Source organism: Vigna unguiculata, chromosome 7 (genome assembly GCF_004118075.2).
Source record: "Vigna unguiculata cultivar IT97K-499-35 chromosome 7, ASM411807v1, whole genome shotgun sequence".
In the NCBI taxonomy this organism is placed as follows: domain Eukaryota; kingdom Viridiplantae; phylum Streptophyta; class Magnoliopsida; order Fabales; family Fabaceae; genus Vigna; species Vigna unguiculata.
Genome location: NC_040285.1, coordinates 7,425,105 through 7,445,679, shown reverse-complemented (window position 1 = coordinate 7,445,679; position 20,575 = coordinate 7,425,105). Strand labels below are relative to the sequence as shown.

General features: G+C 29.1%; 1 protein-coding gene across 1 annotated transcript; it reads right to left on the bottom strand.

The window, feature by feature from the left end:
- Positions 1-12,536: 12,536 nt before the first annotated feature.
- Positions 12,537-16,879, bottom strand: LOC114190903 (polyadenylate-binding protein 7). Its single transcript, XM_028079971.1, has 9 exons — positions 16,515-16,879; positions 15,347-15,465; positions 15,053-15,246; positions 14,544-14,803; positions 14,340-14,446; positions 14,073-14,262; positions 13,400-13,680; positions 12,969-13,113; positions 12,537-12,864 (listed from the first exon to the last, which is right to left on the bottom strand). The coding sequence occupies exons 1-9, from the start codon at positions 16,708-16,710 to the stop codon at positions 12,860-12,862; spliced, it is 1,497 nt and encodes a 498-aa protein (XP_027935772.1). The 5' UTR covers positions 16,711-16,879; the 3' UTR covers positions 12,537-12,859.
- Positions 16,880-20,575: the final 3,696 nt, after the last annotated feature.

Below are 20,575 nucleotides of genomic sequence, written 5' to 3'. Positions count from 1 at the left end.
AATCTTCCATTTCAAAATTCAAATAATTTTTACCTCTTTAACTATTTCTTATACGTGTCTTTTTCTCAGCTTGTCACGTATGCAACTTCACTTTCCATCTCTCTGTCGTATCAAACCCTTCCATCTCTTTCTCACTTTCCACCCCTCTCACTTTTTTCAAAAAGTCTCTTCACTTTCCATTTCTCGAACCCTACCATCTCTTTCTCATTCTCCACCTCTTTGTCGCCTCAAACCCTACCATTTCTTTCTCATTTCTTCTTCGAATCCTACTCTCCATAAACCCTACCATTTGTTTCTCATTTCTTCTTTGAATCCTACTCTCTATTTTCATCTCTTCACTTTTAATATCTCAAATACCCAACTTAAACCTTTTTCAATTTTAAACCCTAAATGTTTTTTTCTATCATTTTAGTGATTGTTCTCACAATTTCTTTTCACCATTGGGTTATTCGACCACTACTTGGTAAGGTTATGGTTTTTCTTTTGTGTAGATGATTATTTTTATTTAATTTCCAACTTTGTTTTTGTTTATTTTTGAGTTTTTCGACCACTACTTGGTAAGGTTATTGTTTTTTTTGGATAGATGATTCTTTTTATGTAATTTCCAACTTCGTTTTTGGTTATTCTAACACTACTTGGTCAGGTCTTGGTTTTTTTTGTTTATGCATTTTTTTTTGTACATTTTTTTTTTGTTATGCCTTCACTAACAAAGAAGAAGATAGAAGAAGTCTTCACAGGAGGCAAGGCCGAAATAGATACTATAAGAAGATACCTTTATCATGACGAGGAGCAGATTCCAGTTTATGATGACAAGTAAGCGACCACATCTTTCTTTTTCTGTGTAAAACACATCACAAAAATATGCAAAAAATTCTTATGATCTCTGATAAAATCACTATTCTCCATCTAGGATGTTATTTGAGCTTTTATTCTTAAGGTGTGCTCAAGTTGGATCTGATTGGACCTCAACTTTCAAGAAACGCCAACATTTCAGGTTGAGTTATGTTTAAAGGCATTCATATTCATAATTTTCATTATCTTTTTTGGGTGGATGAAACTGATATGTTTAAATTATGTGACAGAGTTGCATTTTCAGAATTTGTAGCAAAAACTGTGGCCAACTTAACTGATAAGCAAATGATGTCAATTAGTTCTGAATATGGCATTGAGATAAGCAGAGTCCAAGGAGTAGTTGATAATTCTAACCAAATTTTAAATGTTAGAAAACTCAAAAGCAGAGTCCACAGTTGAATAAATTGATAATGGAATACCTTCAATATATTGTATTGATTTTTTTAATTGTTGTATTGTTGATTCAAAGATATAATTATAAGTTGGTTTTCACATGCATGGGTGGTGTTTGTTTATTTCTTGGCACCATAAGACTGTTTGAAAATTATTGTTTTGTGGCCTGTGTAATCTTTTATTGATTTGTGTTAACTGAGAAAGAGTTTTAGTAATTGTAGAAGGAAATGCTTCATTGTTAATGGATTTATCTTCATTTGTATATGCACTCAAGACAATAAATTAAAACTAACAAACATGAAATGGGATTGGTTGTTTAGCATATAAATCTTACATTTACTCTCTGTTGTTTCTTTTTAGAGTATCAAGGTTATGTTTTATTGTAAAGCAGATTGTAGTACAACGTTCTGTTATTTACATTCAAATTTTAATTGTCTTAATTATTCACATGTTGGATTAAACAATACTTGCATTGTTATGGAGTTTAGATTGTTGCATTATTACTTTCCCTTGATTCCAAAGTTGACTTCTGATGAAGAGACGAAACAAATTTTGTGATGACATTTTCATTTGATGTTCTTTGTTTTTTATGCATGATTGTGTCTAAAATCACAATCATATTTTTTTATTCATTTAAAGTATTTTAGATGAAAGAACAACTTGATCCTTTGATAACAGATTAATTTTTTAATGCTATGCTCGATTGTTGTAATACATTAAACACTAATTACATTGTTATGGAGTTTATATAGTTGCTATTTCTTTCCCTACATTACAAAGTTGACTTCTGATGAAGAGAGGAAACATTTAGGAACTCGATTGGTAAGAAACATAAAAATAAACATCTTTCGGGATTGGATCCAAACTGTCTTGATATTTGTTCAAAGCTACTACACTTCAATCTAGATAATTTTTTTATATATGTTAGTTTGGTGGTTTACTCAATTCTGATTTTTTTTTCAACACAAGGTGGCACTGCTGTCTTAGCCAGTGTTGGAATTCCAGAAAAAAGGAAGCAATTTTATTCAAAAAAGATGGCCCGCTGCTATGCTCATTCTCATGCTTTAGAAGCTCAAAGCAAGAACTAAAGTTGTTCTCGATGGGATTGGATATGAGAACTAATAATGTAAAAGATTATGAAAATATATATGAAATTAGTATGTATTTGCTTTAGATTGAATTAGACAAAATATGTTCATGCTATCACTTGCTTTCAGACTGCACTTACATTGTGAAATAATAGTAAATATCATATGTCAATAATAGTAAATATCACTTCTTCATATATATTATATCTTTTTGTATAAATTTTTCTACAATAATAAAAATCAACATACGTTTACTAAATACAATCTTAATAGGTATTATTTTTGTACAATCTCTATCATTTATGTTAGAAATATAATATGTTTATTAAATTTAAATAATTATTTTGTAATTAATTGTTTCTTGACGTGATTTATTTCGAAACGATTTTCTTATTTATATTTTTTTAAAATTTTAAATTAACGTACCTTTCCACGATTTCTAACCTTATGTTTATTTTATTTTATGTAGGTTTTCCTATATCTGATTTTTCTCTTTTGATATGCAGACAGTTGGACTCCTCAGTTAACTAAAATGGTAGAAGATGTACATGACAACATCAGGTCAGTTCTTTCCTTTCTCTTCTTTCTATTCTCTTCACACTTTCCTTTTCTTCAAAAGTTCAAACCAGATATTTATTTGAAACCAGATATTTATTTCATTTTTCATCTTACGTTACAACATTTATGTTACTGTTTCGTAACTTTTTTCAATTTATTTCTTATTTGATATAAAAAAGCTACATGACTCCATTAGGTCAATTCTTCCTTTTTATTTTTTTTGTTCTTTTCATAATTTCCTTTTCTTCCAATGTTCAAATGACATCTTTATTTGAAATCAGATCTTTATTTCCTTTTTCATATTATTTTTCAACCTTTTGCAACATTTAAAGGTGGTGTAGGTTTTCTTTTTTCTTCTTCTCTCTGCCATTTTTTCTTTTCTTGCACAACATTGAGCCATGTGAAAAAGAACTTTTGGTTTCTTCTATGGTCTTCATATGTTTGACAGTCACTTTTCCCAATTTTTACTCGATTTGGTTAACCAAAACCAGAGTATGCGTATGGTTTTAGTTTAAATGAATCTTTAGGCATGTCAAAAAAGTGCTTTTGCTTTCTTCTTTTATTCTTGCAGAGAAAAAAGTGTTAATGTCTTTATTTATTGTTAGAAAATAATTTAGTATCCTCATTAATTTGTAGCCATTTGGATTTGTCGATCGACACTTTGTTGTTGGTTATGCACACGAATTAGGTCCACAGTGGCACTTGGTAGATGTAAATGGTAAGAGCACGACAGTTACCTATAACATGGATTCAGATAACCCAAGAATCACTGAAGGTTGGAGTAATATGAGAAATTTGTATCACATTCAAAGTGACTCTCACATCCAGTTTCAGTATTTGGGAAATTCTTTATTTCACCTCACCGTATTTAAAGGTGGTTGTACACCAAGGAGTTTGACAACATTTATGCACCGTATCAGTCATCAAGATATAAGATCTATATTTTCAGTAAAATTGACAAAGTATCAAAGCAAAGCAAGTTACTTGGTATATGCCTTCTGGTTTCTTCTTATCCTTAGAAGTATAATTAAATGGAAATACTGAATGTACTAACAATAACCTTATGAATCATGTAGGACTTGCCATCAAAGTTTGTCAACTTCATTCGGGAGGAGAATGTAGAAGATATGTTTCTTATAGGGCCCAAAACTATAGTGAATTGCAAAATACTAATATCAAACAAACATAGAAGTTCAACAAAGATAGGTCAAGGTTGAAGGCTATTTTGTTATGAAAATGAATTAAAAGAATGAGATATTGTTGTCTTTCAAGCATACAATGATTTCATCGAACCAAATATTGAAGTGTTTGTTAATGGTTGTTGTTGTGATTAGATTAAGCATAATTTTGTAATATTGTTGTTCAAGATGGTGTACTTCATCAATTATGGTTATTGAACTTGGTTATATGACAATATGGTTGTTGTGATTAGATTAATAATAAAATATTAATGTACACTTTTTCTTATAAATTTATAATTTATAATCAATATTAAAAATGATCTCATGTATTGCACGAGTCAAAAAACTAGTTTAACATACATGTCAAAGATGGAACACTAACACATGTGACTAGTTTCTTTTTAGTATATTCGTATCGATCATAATTTCAGTTATTTCTTTTTTTTAACTAAAATTGTATTAGGAATGACACTTTAGAATTTTTTTTTTATTGTGAACTTTTTAAAGTTATTTTCATTATTTGTATAAATGTATTTTTAATTTTCTTTTTAAATAAAGTGATTTTATAATTTTTATTTTGCTATATTTTAATTATTTGTTTTTTGTTTTTTTATTTAACTAATTTTATGTTTAAAATTAATTTAATTAATTGAATACATGATAAAGATTATTATGGTAAAAAAATTGAGATTACCTAATACAAAAAATTTAATAGATTAGACAAATAAATAATATAAAATGATACATCATTGGTTATATAGGGACAATTTCTACCATTTTGACCTTAGTTACAACACTAAGAACATTTTCTTGGCTTATCCTGAGTTGATTGAGGTCATCTCGATTATCATATATTCAATTAATTAAATTTTAAATTAGTTAAATAAAAAATAAAAATAAAATCATTAAAATATAACATATTAAAAATTATAAAATCACTTTACTTTAAATAAATTAAAAATACATTTAAATAAATAATAAAAAGAAATTCCGAATAAAAATAGTTCAAACGAACATATGATGACTTTATACTTTACAAAAAAAAAATCTAAAGTCATTGCTCCTAATACGACTTTAGTTGAAATAGGAAAAATAAAGGAAATTAACTGAAGTTGTCATTACTATGAAGACTTCATTAAAAAAAGAGAATAAGTGAAAGTCGTAGCACGTCATACGACTTCATCTCTGACAGTATGTTAAAACGACTTAACCCAATCTCGTAATATTTTAAAAACATACCCCTTTACGTAAATTGAAAAGTAGATTGACTCATTTATGTAATTAATCTGCAATTGGTGTAGTTGATGGTGCAGTTATATATTTAGGATTTTTATTCCCATAGTGTCTTCTCCCTTCTTCATTGTTACTTTTTCAAAAGCTGAAAATAGTAATTCTATACCATGATTTGATAATAAACAATATTTAATTAAAATTGGTTTTTGATTTAGAGAATATAATTAATTTCAATTTGAACGATTATAATAAGTAGCTATTAGATACAAATTACATGTAGTAAATGACAAAGTAGGAATTATTGCATTTGATCTATTAATCCTCATTACAGTTGTAAACATAAAAAACATCTTCATCATCTTTTTCTTTTTATTTTGCATCCACTTAATCTTGGTTTAAAATGACTCCGTAATTAGGATGTGTACTTCTTCCAATTCAGCTTGTAAATCTTGCAATCCAGATATACCTTTAACTTTAATAATTTCATCCACATCTAACATTTTATCTACCTGATAGGTTGATTCATCTTTCGCATCAATAGATTTTATACGACCCCTTGATTTCATTTTAATGGCAACACACCAACCACCCACATTTATCCTTCCACAATGGTTGTTATGTTAAATAATAGAATTGCCTAACACTGTGTGCAATAATAAACTTATCAAAATGTTCATATATTTTATCCATTTGAATATCTATAACCCCATATTTAGGATCGACATTTAGTACCTCTAGTAGATGGATTAAATCAATTAATTTCTTAGGATAACTTGAAGTATTGTACTCTAATTCATATATGTGTTGAATGATCCCATAAAAATCATTCTTACCTCCTTTTGTTAGACCCTTAACATTGATCTCACTATTATTTTCTTTTTTGTGTTACCTCCATAAATGAGTATGGAATTTGTATCCATTAACAAAGTATGTGTGTCATTCTTTAACGCATATCAAAGGACGTTGTGATAAATTCCTTAAGTGTTGGCTCCTTACATTTAATGGCTCATTGTCAACCTATGAATGTATAAGGCAATATCCTATAATGAAATGCGGAAAAATAAGAAACTTTTATTGTTACATACTTGTTTCTTGAACCATGAAAGAAACTTTGTATGCATACGTGTAAAACCATTTTGCACATTCTCTAAGAATGAACTGTTCAAAATATATAATTGAGAAGGAAAATTATGAGGATAGTGTAATTAATTAAGAAAGGCTTGATTAGTAAGTTGTTCATTATATTTAGGCTTATAAATAATTTTTGTTCCTAAATTTATTTTGACACAATTGAGTCCCACTACAACAAATTTTAATTTAGGCAACACCAAACTTGACCACGAATATAAAATTGCTGCCTAAACATATTATAAACAATAGTTTTACAGTCGTGGCTTAAAGACTACCAAAGAATGTTTTATGCCACATTTATATAAGTGAAGTATTTAAAACATGTAGGTTAAAAATTGAAAATGTGGTCTAAAGTAGATTACAAATTTCCCTCCAAAATTTTCGTCTTCCCTCCCTCGTCCCTTGGGTAAATCTAATAGATTTTTGAAAAACATTTCATTCTTCCCTCACGCTCATACACCCCAAAAAATGTTATCTCCCACCCTTCTTCTGTCCTTTGCAGATTGAAAAAATCTCTTTCCTCCCTCACAATATCCCTTTGCTTACCTCAACCTCACACCATTTCAATTTATGAACTGAAAAATCTCTCATGCCATAACATATCGTGCATTGTGTAACTTTGTCACCATCGTCGTCTTGCAACATTTTCATCATTATCGCCTTACAACTTCGACCGTTGTTCGCCAACCGACAACTTCAAATGTCGTTTGCCACCTTGCAAGTTCGATTGTCACACACCACCGTGCATGTTCGATCGTCGCTCTACAACTTCAATTGTTGTACATCACCTTGAAAGTTCAATCTTTGGACTTAACTTTGGTACGTGTTGTTGTGTGGATGTTGTATGGTGAAGAAAGGTTAGTATGTAACTTAGGGTTTTGCCTTTGGTTTGGTTAATTTGTTTGATTTTGTAACTTTTTGTATCTTATGCTATAGATTTTTCAACAAATATGTGGGACATTGTTGGTGACAGGTTCATTACAAGAGAAGGATCGCCTCGTTATTAGGTATTTCTCTAACTTGCTTTTCTAATTGTTGATATGTTTTTAATTGATATGGTTAAGCGTAAGTGGCAACACCTCGACAATCTAGTTTTCGGTTTTTCACCATTCTGACTTCGAGCTAATATCATGTTAATGCTTATACAACTTACTTATATTGTTGTCTACCTTTTTTTTATATAAAATATATAAATGTTATATTTCAGTTGCATGTGGCTTCAATGTTTACTCGTAACACTCTATGATATAGCGGAATTTCAACTTTTTTTGTGATTTTGCACTATTGACAATAATGTACAATGATATGTTTTTAAAGCAATATTTTAGAAGAATGGAAACTTTCAAGAGTTCCATTTGCATACTAGGATTGTCTGGGTTCTCCTTTTTTAAGCAATATTTTCTACCTTTTTGTTTGTATTTCAAAGTATTTTATCCTGTAATATGTATATGATCCTGGTCTGATACTGAACATTCACTATTTCTTTTTTCTTTGCGAGGAGAGTGTGGATTAATTAGAAATATTAGGACTTTATGTTTTGAAATAATTTATGGGATATGGATATATTAGAAATATTATACTTGTCCTTATCATTTTGGATACAGATAGAATTTTTGTTCATTGGTTTGAAGTGTGATTTTGAGCTTTTATGCAAGCTACTCACAACTACAATTTTATACATATAAAAAATCATATAAAACCACATTTTAATAAATGTGGCTTAAACTCAAAGACAACATTTATACATGTGTGGTCTAAACTCAATCTCAAAACTTGTTGCCTATTGTGAAGATATTAAGCCACGATTTTAACAATGTTGTCATACTAAAAATCATGGTCTATCACCTACGGCTACGCTCACGAGTCCACACTTAAAAAACTGTTGTCTAAACTTTAGCCCACGGTTTTTATGGTTTAGACTACAATTTTACGATGTTGCCTAAAATGATTTTTGTTGTAGTGTCCCTATATTTTTTTTTAAATATAGTCCATTTTCATTAAATCAACATTAATGATGTTAGAAGGTGACCACGTATCAGTCTAAACCATATTTCCCCTCTTAAACTCTTTTTTCTTCTCTAGTGACATAACCCCACCACCACCAACTCCGACAACACTCACAACCATTACCAGTGGCGAAACTTAGACAAAAAATTTAGGGGCGCCAAATTAAATTTGTTATATATAATTTTTTTTTCATTTTTTCTCTTCATTTCTTCGGCTTAAAACAAGCACAAATAATAGTATAATTCAAAAAAATATGATTATCATTCGATATTATATCATGCTATTATATCATGATATAAACCATGAATACCATTTTTATAAGTCTTTCGTACCTCATCAATTTGATTTGGTGGGTATTATCAAATTTGAGGACATTTTTCCCGGATCGTGTTCTAATGAATTCTTAAATTCATTATATATAACCCTAGGAAATTTAGAGATTTGTTTTTCATTGTCTTGAATTCTTGGTTCTCATGAAATTTCTTAAGTTTAGTTAATGTAGATGCTTTTTTTTTTCATCTTTATCACAAACCTTCCTCTTTCCAAAAAAGAATCAATTCTTTTAATCTTTATCATAATCTTTCTAATATAAATTTATCATCTCTCACCTATTTAGAAAAAGAAAAATTGTATTTCACAAATCATAATTATCACAATGCAAAACATAACAAAATTCATACAACTTTAATTAAATAAGCAACACTATATAAATTCAAAACTTTAAAAAAAATTTACCATAGGCAGCAGAAAATATGAAATCCCTAAATTTCATAATTAAGAGTTATAATAATTTGGGAAAAATTATAATTAAGGTTCATACAAATTTCATAAAACAATCCCTAAAATCAAAATTAGGGTTTATACTCATTTGGAATAAACTTAATTTAGGAGAAACATCTTAAAAAGAATTATAAATTTAACCTATATAAATTATAATAAAATACTAACCTTGATAGGTAAGAGATCATCCGAGAATGTATACTTCAATTTCAATTTATGTGTTCCCCAATCTCTATTTTCTAATTTATCTCTTTATATTTATTTCTTCTCACACATTTTCATGATAATTTACACTATGGAAAGTTCTTATAGTTAGAAAAAAAAAACTCTAATCTCTTTTATAAATCAATGTCTCCATTGAACTTTTTATTTTATTTTTTATTATAATTTTTCATAATATAAATTTAATATAAATAATACATAAATATAATTTTAAAAAATAAATATATATATATATATATATATATAAAATAAATTTCAAAAATTTTGGGGGACACCCCTGTCATTTAATAGTTCCGCCGATGACCATTACCACCACCTTGGCGACACCCATGACCACTTATTCTCCTCCTCCTTCTCTTCTACCTTCACTCTTTCCACTTTTCCATTCCTTAACACAAACAGACGCACACATATGCACACTCAAACACACTCTCAAATTAAAAATCAAATTCAAAATCCCACTAGGGTTACGATTTCTAACTCCCCTTCAGTTCTCCCTATAATGCACTACGATTCCAAGGCCCTATCATGGAGCCACCTACAATCGAGGGATTGGAACTTTGAATAAAGGAATTAGAGCTTTGAATTAAGGAATTGAGATTTATCAATGAGAGACTCTTAAAGAGAAGATAAGTGGGTGGAGAGGGGGTGAAGAGGTTTGTGCATTTTGTAAGGATAGTCTTCTTTGCCACTACCAAACTCCTAAAAGATGGTCATGTGAAGGTTTAAGAAGTGGTGGCTTGGGCTATTTATGAACTCATTGCCAATAACCTCAAATGATAAAGATCATTTCTCTCGGAACGATGCCGGCGGTGGGAAAGGAGGAAGAGGGTGGGTGGTAGGATTGTGTCGCAAAAGAAAAAAGGAGTTTGAAAGGAAGAAGAGGTTTAATTTGACACATCATCATCTTTTAACAGAAGGAACCAAGTTAATTGTATTTAAAACATATAAAGACTCAATTGAGTAAAAAAATGTAGGAATAAAAGTAAATCATAGACCATAATATAAAATTCAAATTACTTATTCAGTCATCGAAAAAATAATGTTAGTTTTCTCTAAAATACTTATTCTATGTAGGGTTTAACTTCAACTTAGTTGATCAACACATAAACATGCACAATTTAATTCTTCCTTTGTTAACCAATACACTTTCACTTTCCCATAATGACAACCAAGCTGATTAAAAGCTGATAACATTGATGGAATCCTTTCATCTTTAAGGGTTCATTCGTTTCTAGAAATCTATGGCAACATCATAAGATTTTTCAAATAGTGAGAACTTATATGTGGTATCACGGTGCAAGTAGGATGCATAAATTGATCCTTCAACTCTAGATTTATTTTTAAAAAACTGTTTTGAATCTCTTGGAAGTCCTATATTGACTAGTGTTAAGGTCAGTTTAGAATATATAAGTGGGTGCAAACCTCATCTTATAAGTCAATTTTGAGAGATTGAGTTAGACTTAAAGTTCACTTCTTAACATGGTATCAGAGTCATGAGTTAGAGCCTATCCTAACAAACTTTATTATTTGTTGGACGTATTGTTCCACTCGCTATTGTACCGCTATTGGATCACCCGTTAATGTATAGTCTTATGCTCAAGATGTATATATATGAACGTGCCTATCTTGTTGAAGGTGTGTTTGACAAGCTTGTCAATTAAGAGAAACAAAATTTAAACTTTGTCTGTATATTAGATGAAACTCTGAATTATTTTCATAAAATTTAAATACATATTGTTTTTACATTTTTTTTCTGGTTTATTGAAAGAAGAATTTGTTGGTGAGATAAAATAAAAGTAGAGAAATGTATACACAAAATCAAGGAAACTCACTCAAACACAATGTAAACATACATAATCACGAGAAAAACAAGAATATGCATAATTGATGATCTCCCATCTTCAACGTTATACATATATACAAACAAAGATTGATATAGAATTCATACAATTGATTTTATTAGAAGAATTGATATTATTAGAAGAAAAATAGATGAAATGATTTATATACAGTTATTTGATTATTTGTTTTAGGATTAAGAAGAGAAGTTCACAAATCTATTTTTTATTAGAAAATTATTTTGCTTTTAGTCCATTAAAAGATGAAAGTACATAACAGTATCGTCATATGAATCAATATAGTGAATTTCAATGCATTAGAATTGGACTTTGATCATTTGAAAGCCTAAGTAAAATCACCACGAACACAAGCTCTAATAGTTTTAATCAATTTTAATTGATTAAAATAAACTTTAGTCTAGTACAATTTAATTTGATTAAAATAACTAAAATTTCTTGAGATATTTTGACAAATTAAAATGTTTCTTAACGAATTAAAACATTAGAAAAATCTTTGCACCTCGAATATAGAATTAAAACAATACTACACAACTAATCCAGGATTATAACATTAAAAGATAACCCATACAATAATTAATATTCAATTAAAAACTTATTTTTAGTAAGAGATTTGGTGAAAATATTAGCCAATTAAATACAACTACTAACAAATCTCAATTTAGTATTATATATATTATATAGTTGAGAATATATATATATATATATATATATATATATAATTGAACATTTACATTTTTAGTTGTATATTTTAATTTTGAGTTTTATTTTCTTTTTCAAAGTAGATAATAAATTAAAAGATGAAAATTTTAATATTATTTTTACAATTAAATAAATATCTTTTTCATATTTTTAGGTGAGAGAGTTGAATTCAAGTAAATTGAAACTAATTTTGACTTTTGACCCATCTAGACCTAATGGATTTCATCACCAAATCTAAAAGAGTAGTTTTTAAACAATATAAGGATTATTTAAGTGGTAAACTAGAGAGACAATTTATGTATAAACTAATCTTAATTTATAAAAACTATTTTATTTTTGTAATTTCGTTACAAATGTTTATGAAAAAATTAAAACATACCAATATGGAAAGCAGAAATCCCTCTACTCTGTAAAGATGTAAGAACAAACTTACAATTTTGGTAACTAAATCATCCAATCAAAGCAAATTCTCTCTTTTATTTAGTAGAAATCAGATTTTTATTAGACGCATTGCTAAAAGAATTGGCGTATGGGGTGAAAGACATTTCTTAACGAAAAAGATGAAAATTCATACAAGAATCCAAGATTATCCATGTAATCAAAATTCAAACAAAGTTTACCCCGAAAGATACCATCAATTATTCAGTATCAATACTATGACAAAGAAAGAAGAGTTGTTCCCATTCCGTTTATTCTCATTTATCAGATATCTCAGTTATTGGAAGCTTCTACCATGTCATGATCTAAGCTCCAAAACTGGTATCATCTCAAGGTTGAAATCGTCAACAGAGCACAACAACACGTCACTTTTGGAGGAAGTGTCTCTCCATAAGCATTCCTGGAATCTTCGCAGCTAAGCTGTGCAAGATAACATAAATCATTGCAGTTAAAAATTCAAAAACGTAACTACAAATGCTAAAAATAAAGTTTCTGAAGAAATGGGTGAAGAAAAAGAAGCAAACCTGCCATGTACTCTCTTGAGTCCAATGGCTGATAATAGTGCTGCAGTTGCGGGATATATACACCAGTTTGAGCTTTTCCCATTGAATTCATATGCCCATTCATCATGCCCCTATTTAGCCTACGATTCCTATTAGTGCTAGGAACCTGAAAATAAGAGAAATGAAATATAAATTTCATGTCTAAGACTCATTCAAGCTTTCATCAAATCAGATTTGCTTGTCCTAATGACGTATTTACATTTCCCCGGGGAGGATTTAGTACAATTAAATATTAGTTTGACAAATGATTTGCATAAAGGAATAAAAGTTAGAGATACGCTGTAATGATATAGCTACTTATTTTTTTCCTAGTAAATATTATTCCCAAAATAATATTAAATGGTCAAAAAACATTAATTATTTTAAAGTTGTTCTGTAAATTCGATACTCACAATAGGAACCTGTGATGGTTGAAATGGTCTAGTAGGAGGCGTAAAGTCATTAGCCCTCCATCCTGATCCCAATCCCAGAGGTTGATACAAAAGCCCAGATTGAAACACATGTGAAGTAACATTTGGATAAAAGTAAGGTGTAAAGCCAGGAGGGATAACTGTAGCAGGAGATCCATTCAATCGTGCTTGTTGGGGTGCATAGTGGAGCTTCAGCTGTGTTTTCCTATCCTCCTTCCTCTGCGCGAAAGCAATATACAGTGGCTTACCATAGAACATGCATCCTGCGGCATGTAGCAGCATTGTAAATAAGAGCATAAACAACGAGATAAAATCAGTGTTTACACCATAAACAACATAGTGGTCCTGGATGGAATAAGTGTTCAAATTCATTGAAGTAACATGGATGTAAATTCTCAAGATCATAACTTTAATTAGAATTTGGTATTAAAAATTAAAAACGACATATAAATTATATCTGATCTTTCAATCCCCAAGACTAAGAAAAAAAGTTTGTAATCCTATAAATGTAACATATAAGTTTTGTGTTCTATTATTGAAATGTTATAGCAAGCACTTGTCCCCTGTTTCATAGTATTAATACAAATCTAGCTAAAAACAGAACATGGTCGCATTCAATCCCATGACACTACAATATTACATCGGCAAAACTCACCATAAAAAGTGCTCATAGCTTTAATAGCCTCCTCAGGGTTGGAGAAGCAGACAAAACCAAACCCCTTGCTTATCCCTTTTTCATTTCGCATAACTTTTACAGAAGTGATTGTGCCACATGAACTAAACAGATCTCGTAGTTCTTTTTCACCAACAGCGTCATCAATGTTCTTCACATAAAGGTTGGAGCCCTGGAAGTTAAATGAAGACATTGTCAGAAGAAAAAGGAATTCACAAGTTAAACGTAAGAGAAAGGGCATGGAATTACCTTTGATTTCTGTATTTGCTCCTTGCGTTTTTCCTCAAATTGATTATGCAAGAGTTGCTCACGTTCAGCCTTCTTCTGCGCCCTAGACACATAAAGATTCTTTGAACCTACATATGACAAATCAAAAGGCAGATATGAATCAATATCAAAAAAGGTAATTTTGTGAATAAACACCACCTGTACATTAAAAGATAAATACACTACCAAATTGCGATCCATTCATTGTTTCCATCGCCTTTCTAGCATCATCTGGACTATCATAGTTAACAAATGCAAAACCCTTGGATAGCCCATTGTCGTCCTTTGCGATAGCCAAACTAATAATTTTTCCAAAAGTGGAGAACTTTTCCCGAAGAAGTGCTTCCGTAATATCCGAATCCAAGTTTTTAATGTACAAATTTGTATACTTGGAATCATAACCGGGCAAAATGCGGTCACCTTTTCTGACAAACTTCCCAACATATCTATTAGAAAATTAGAGTCAGATTAATATTTACCTTAGACAAATATGTGTATAGAAAGTGGATAAAGTAATTAAATAAAGGCTCAAAACTTTACGGTCTTGACACTAGTTAAGGAATCGATCAGAAAAAAGTTATCGACAAATAAGTTGGAAATCACAGCGTGGTGCATCAATAACAAGTTTTAGTAAAACTTCCACTTTTGATTCCTTAACTAGCGTTTGTCCTGAAATAATGAAGAGCTTTACATACATCTGTTTGTCTCTCACGGTAGAGCCATTCAACTTCTCAATGGCACTATTTGCAGATTCCTCCGATTCAAATTGAACAAAGCCATACCCTTTGCTCTTCCCATCGTCATACACGACTACTTTGCTGGACAAAACATTTCCATATTTTTGAAATAAATCATGTAGCACCGCATTATCTATTGATTCTGCCAAGTTCTGCCATGGTATTGAACACCAGAAATTTTCCATTAGAATTCACTTTAAGCAATAACGAACCAGAAATGATTTAACTATTCATACAAAGCTGTAGATATACCTTAACAAACACATTCCCTCTGCCACTTTTCCTTCCATTAGGATCGCGATGTGACCACATGACCCTTATCACTTTTCCAAAGAGATAAGAATTATTTTTCACTTTAATAGCTCGGTTTGCTACACAATAAGCATACCAAGGTTAATCGAATCAGACTACATCAACAGGTGTAAACATTCTAAGAGCAACAATAATCCAAGAAAGCATATTCTTTACTCTCTTCAGAAAGTACAAGTAGAACTAAAAAAAATGAAATTGAAGTAAGCTCTTGCTTCTTCGTGAACAATCTAATTTAGGAAATTGAGTTAGTAAGCACCTTGTCTTAAAGATAGTCTAAGATAGCAATTAATAGTCTCCATCTTTTTTCAAAGAGAAAATCTTGCAGTTAATGAAAAAATTACAACTACAAATTTCAAGCCACACACTAACACAATTCGGTCAGAAAAGTTTAAGCAAAAGCACTTTATCAAATCTTAGTCTAGTGTGTATTGTCCGGATTCTAGGCAAATTTTCCCGACATATATAAAAATAAAACCGCAAAAAGCTAGTTTCACTTCAATCATCGACATTGCAAGAAATTGCGGACAAATAACCTCAATTGTAGTTGCTATGCAGCCACTGATAGCCCAAGAACCTAGACGCTACGACTAAAATTGCATTGCAGACCATTTTATGAAAAAAATAGTTTTTACCTTCATTCCCACACGATAAACATGCAAGACTCTTCGAAGATTAGCGTTTCTTTACAAAAACAACAATAGTATCAACATACCCTCTGAAGGCCAAATCTCAAACATCAAAATACGTGCCAAGAAATTAAATACCCTAGCCAACAAAACATTAATTCGAACTAGCAATATTTGCACATCATTCCTTTACCACTTATCGGCATCGATAAATAAAAATCCATGTAACTAGCAATTTCCAAGATCTCTCTTGAAGACCTAAAACAAAACACCAATTCACACTACCAAAGACAGGTTAGTGTAAAGATAAATTTAAAAAAGAAAAAAAAAAAAAAAAAACTCTCTCAATACACAAAGACGAACAAGAACAATCAAAGAAACGATAAAGATAAAGAAAACGCAGCCATGCAATGCATCAAAGCAATTGTTAATCGTGAATGTTACTGTATATGAATATCTCATATAGAGAGAGCGAGTGATACCGTCTTGCTGAGACATAAAGTTGACGTAACCGTAACGGAGCGACGCCCTCGTCATGGAATCCCTGCAGACGCGGACGGAAGAGAGGCTTTCGAATTCACGGAAGGCCTGGAATAGTTGGGTGTCGGTGATGTCAGGATGAAGATCTCCAACGTAAAGCGAAGACTGAGCAGCGGCAACCGTAGCTGGAACGGCCATTGTTGGATCGGAGAATAGAGAGCGGTAAAGAATGGAAGACTGAAAAGGTGGTGACTAAAACCCTTCCTCGAACGACGGCGTTTTCTATGAGAATCTTGATGAGAGACTGAGAGTGCACGCAGAGAGAGAAAGGAGGTGGTGCGACTGTGTGACCAGTGAGTGTGAGGATCTTGCATGCACGCAGACGCAGAAGGATCGACCACTCAGTATTAATAGGTGAACAATGATGGAATTATGATCACGCGCATTATGATCACGCGCTTTGTTAATGCGTCGCTGCACCTTGTTTTTATGGTTTTACATATATATAATTTTTTATATAATTATTTATATAAGAAAACAAATGAAAAAAAAATGGTATAAAATATATGATAATAATGTAAGAGTGATTAGAAAATGTTTTATGAGAGATGCATCATAAATATTATTCTATTTTATTCTAAAATAACTGAAATTCTTGCCATGTAGAAAGTTCCAAATTCAGTTATGTCTTATCTTTAATGAAGCATTTAGTTCTTTTTAATATGTCCTCAAGCTAATTAATTTTTCATTTTTACTTACATAATTTATCTATGGAAAGAGTGAGACTATTTTATTAAATTTATTTTAAGAAATTAACATATTTATTATAATTTTGTATTCCTTTAAACTTATTCTTATATATATTTGAAGATAAGTACTTTCTCCATTTCTAATTAAGTATCAAAATTTTGAAGTTGAAGTTTTTTTGTTTTAATTATTTTTCATTTACATAGTTCAAGGTCACGTTAATTATTTGTTTATTCATTATACTTAGGAATGAAAAAGGAAAAAAATGCTCAAGTATAAATATTTGTGGGAGGAATTATAAATTTATTTCTTTTCATTAATGTTATGTTTCGATGTTAATAATAATAAATTTAACAACTTTTCTAACAAACAATTCTTTATTGAGAATTAAATTAAGTTAAATTATGATTGAATTCAGCGTTTAATATTAGACAAAAAAATAATAGATAATAGTTAAGATATAATTTTTTACTTAGAAATGCTTTAAATATCACAATTTAATTAAGATTTCAACATCTTCATTATGTGACAATTAGTGTGACATGAAACATAAATTACATTTAAATTACTTAAAAATTTATGTGTGTCCAAAGTTCACATAATATAATATGAAAGGTAACATATTAATATATTAAACTAGATTATATTTATATTTATACATATTGATCGTTATCGTTAATGAACTATTTTTTTTGTAAGCTTTTAAAACTGAGAGTGAACAAGAACAATATGAGAATATGATAAAAAAAATTAGAAAAAATTATTGATGATGACGATGTTAGAAGTTTTTTATAACAATGCATTAAAATTTTACCCATAATATGATGAATTAAAAATTATTGATGATTGTAAAGTTTTACACTACCAATGAGTTTTAGTTGTACTTTTTTGTTAATGAAGTTGTAAATAAAGTGACTGATGGGGAAACCAACACCGATAGTCTGATTTTATTTATGTTTTCTTACTTAAACTTACCCATTACGATTATTTTGGAGAAATTTTATTTTATTTAAATATATTTTTTTAGTACTATTTTATTTAGATGTATATATACTTAAGTTTTATTCCTTCTTTATAGTCTTTTTTCTTATTCAAAAGAAAAAAAAAATATTAAAATTAAATCTTAGAACAAAAATTGATTTCTTTATTTGTATACTTACCTAAAATTCTAATAGGTCACTTTTTTTTGCACTTGCTTTAATTTATATTCATTATTGTTTATGTACATTTATGTACAGTGATTCTTAGTAATCATGTTATCTTCTTCAACATTTGTATTATATATGTTTTCATATAATTGAACAATAATGATGCACTGTTTTAAAAGAAAAATAAAGTGACGGAAATTCTTGAAATTTTGTTGTTAATCTTGATCATCGTTCTATTCCATTAGTGTTGTATTGGAGAGTGTATTTTAATGTTAAAAATAAAGTATCTTCATGCTACTTTCTCTTACATTTTACATTTTCAAATAGAGAGGTCCAAGAGCGTAGGCGCGTGATATATATTATTTTATTTTACGTTTAACTAAAAATGGTATACTTTTTAAAATATAGTTTTACAATATTAAATCTTCTGATGAAACTTCTTGTGTGCTGCTGTACTTGCTTTGGTGCAAGGAAACATAAAACTTTTTTTCTTGATTATCTAATATTTTTGCTTGATATATTTATTAATTGATATATTTATTATTGTCACAATAGATGTCATAGCAATAATACTTCATTTACACTTGCTTTGCTATTCTTTAGGAGATTATGTAGAATTTTACTTACGATGCATAAAGTTTGGTTGGCTTGAGTTTGCTATATAATAATAATTAGATTTGTTATAAAATAAAGTTAATAATAGAGAATAGAGTAAAAAAAGTATAAAAAAAAAATAGAGAATGACAGGATGAATTATAATTATAGTTTGTAATGAATCATATATATGAGTATCAATTAATTATATAATCATATAAATATCATATGAATAACTCTGTATCAAATGAATGAACAATCATTAATTCATAACAAAATTATTATTATTAACAATAAATGTATTTATATAATATATGTCATTATCCTTTATTGTACAACTAACAAGCTTAAGTTTAGACCAATAACCTTCTTCCTATGTAAGAAAAGCTAATTTTAGAAATTATGATATTATTTAAGATGTAATTAACAAGAACTAATGAATTGTAATGTGAAATTTACTCGATCACTCATTTAAGTTCAAATACATATCTTTGTAAGGTAATAATTATAACATGTCATAAAAAATATAAATAACACTATTTATCACAAATAATATGAGAATATTAGTGTAACTTAATAACATTAGTGTCTTGTAATTGTTGTTTTTTTTGTGGTTATGCACATCGATAGACCCAACACAGGAGGAAAGAGAGGATTGAGATACAATATATAATAGTGAAAGATGTCGAAAAAATCATGATCGAAAGACAAAATAAACTCAACAAAAAAAAAAATTTATTATGATAGACTTTAACATATAATTCTGATACCGTATACAAAAGAGAAAAAGTGAAAAGAAAAAAAAGGAAAGTATTATTATTATTATGAATGAAAGAAAATATATAAGTTAATCTCATTGATACAAGTCTATATACGAAACTAGTACATAATAGAGAATAATTTAGAAATAAATATTCAAAATTTTAAAACCCAAAACAATCACGCAATATCTCCACCAAACTTCAATTCCAGAAATAAGAACCATTATGCGATATTCAATTCATTACAAAAGAGGATACAATTGAAAACTTCAAGGTTGCAATTGGGGTTGAAAAACATGAATGACAGGTTAAACCTTCATTGTAACGAATTACTATATCCACAAGATAGAAAAGATAGAATATGGTTAAGAAAAAAAAAAGTGAAAAATTGCATATTGTTGTTCATTAAAATTTGTAGTTGAAATTATTTAAATTTTATTTCTTAATACTACCATAACTCACATCTTCATTTAAAAAATTGCTGTTTGTTGTACTTTTTATAATACTTTAATTTAAGTTTTTTTTTTTAATTTTAAATGATCTCTTATGGTATTATACTTTAAATAGTTTCATCATTTTACCCACTTTTTAAATTTTCTTTCGAATTTCAGTTTAAGAATGGTGTTTTATAAGATTCATATTTTTATAAAAATTTGAGAAAAGTATATATCATTCTGTACTTTCTGTTAGTGTTATAATTAGAATAAATAATAAATAATAAATAATAAATTTATTTATTTAATAAGATAATTACTTGAATACTTTACTTTCATTTCAAAATAACTAAGTAACTTATTTTTTAAACAAATAATA

What these genes read in the sequence shown, in the direction of transcription:
- LOC114190903 (XM_028079971.1), bottom strand. Translation starts at nt 16,710, where the DNA reads ATGGCCGTTCCAGCTACGGTTGCCGCTGCTCAGTCTTCGCTTTACGTT. An exon ending in ACCGTGAGAGACAAACAGAT is followed by an intron (nt 14,804 to 15,052) that starts GTATGTAAAGCT and finishes ATTTTCTAATAG; the next exon opens with ATATGTTGGGAAGTTTGTCA. An exon ending in AGCTATGAGCACTTTTTATG is followed by an intron (nt 13,681 to 14,072) that starts GTGAGTTTTGCC and finishes TACATGCCGCAG; the next exon opens with GATGCATGTTCTATGGTAAG.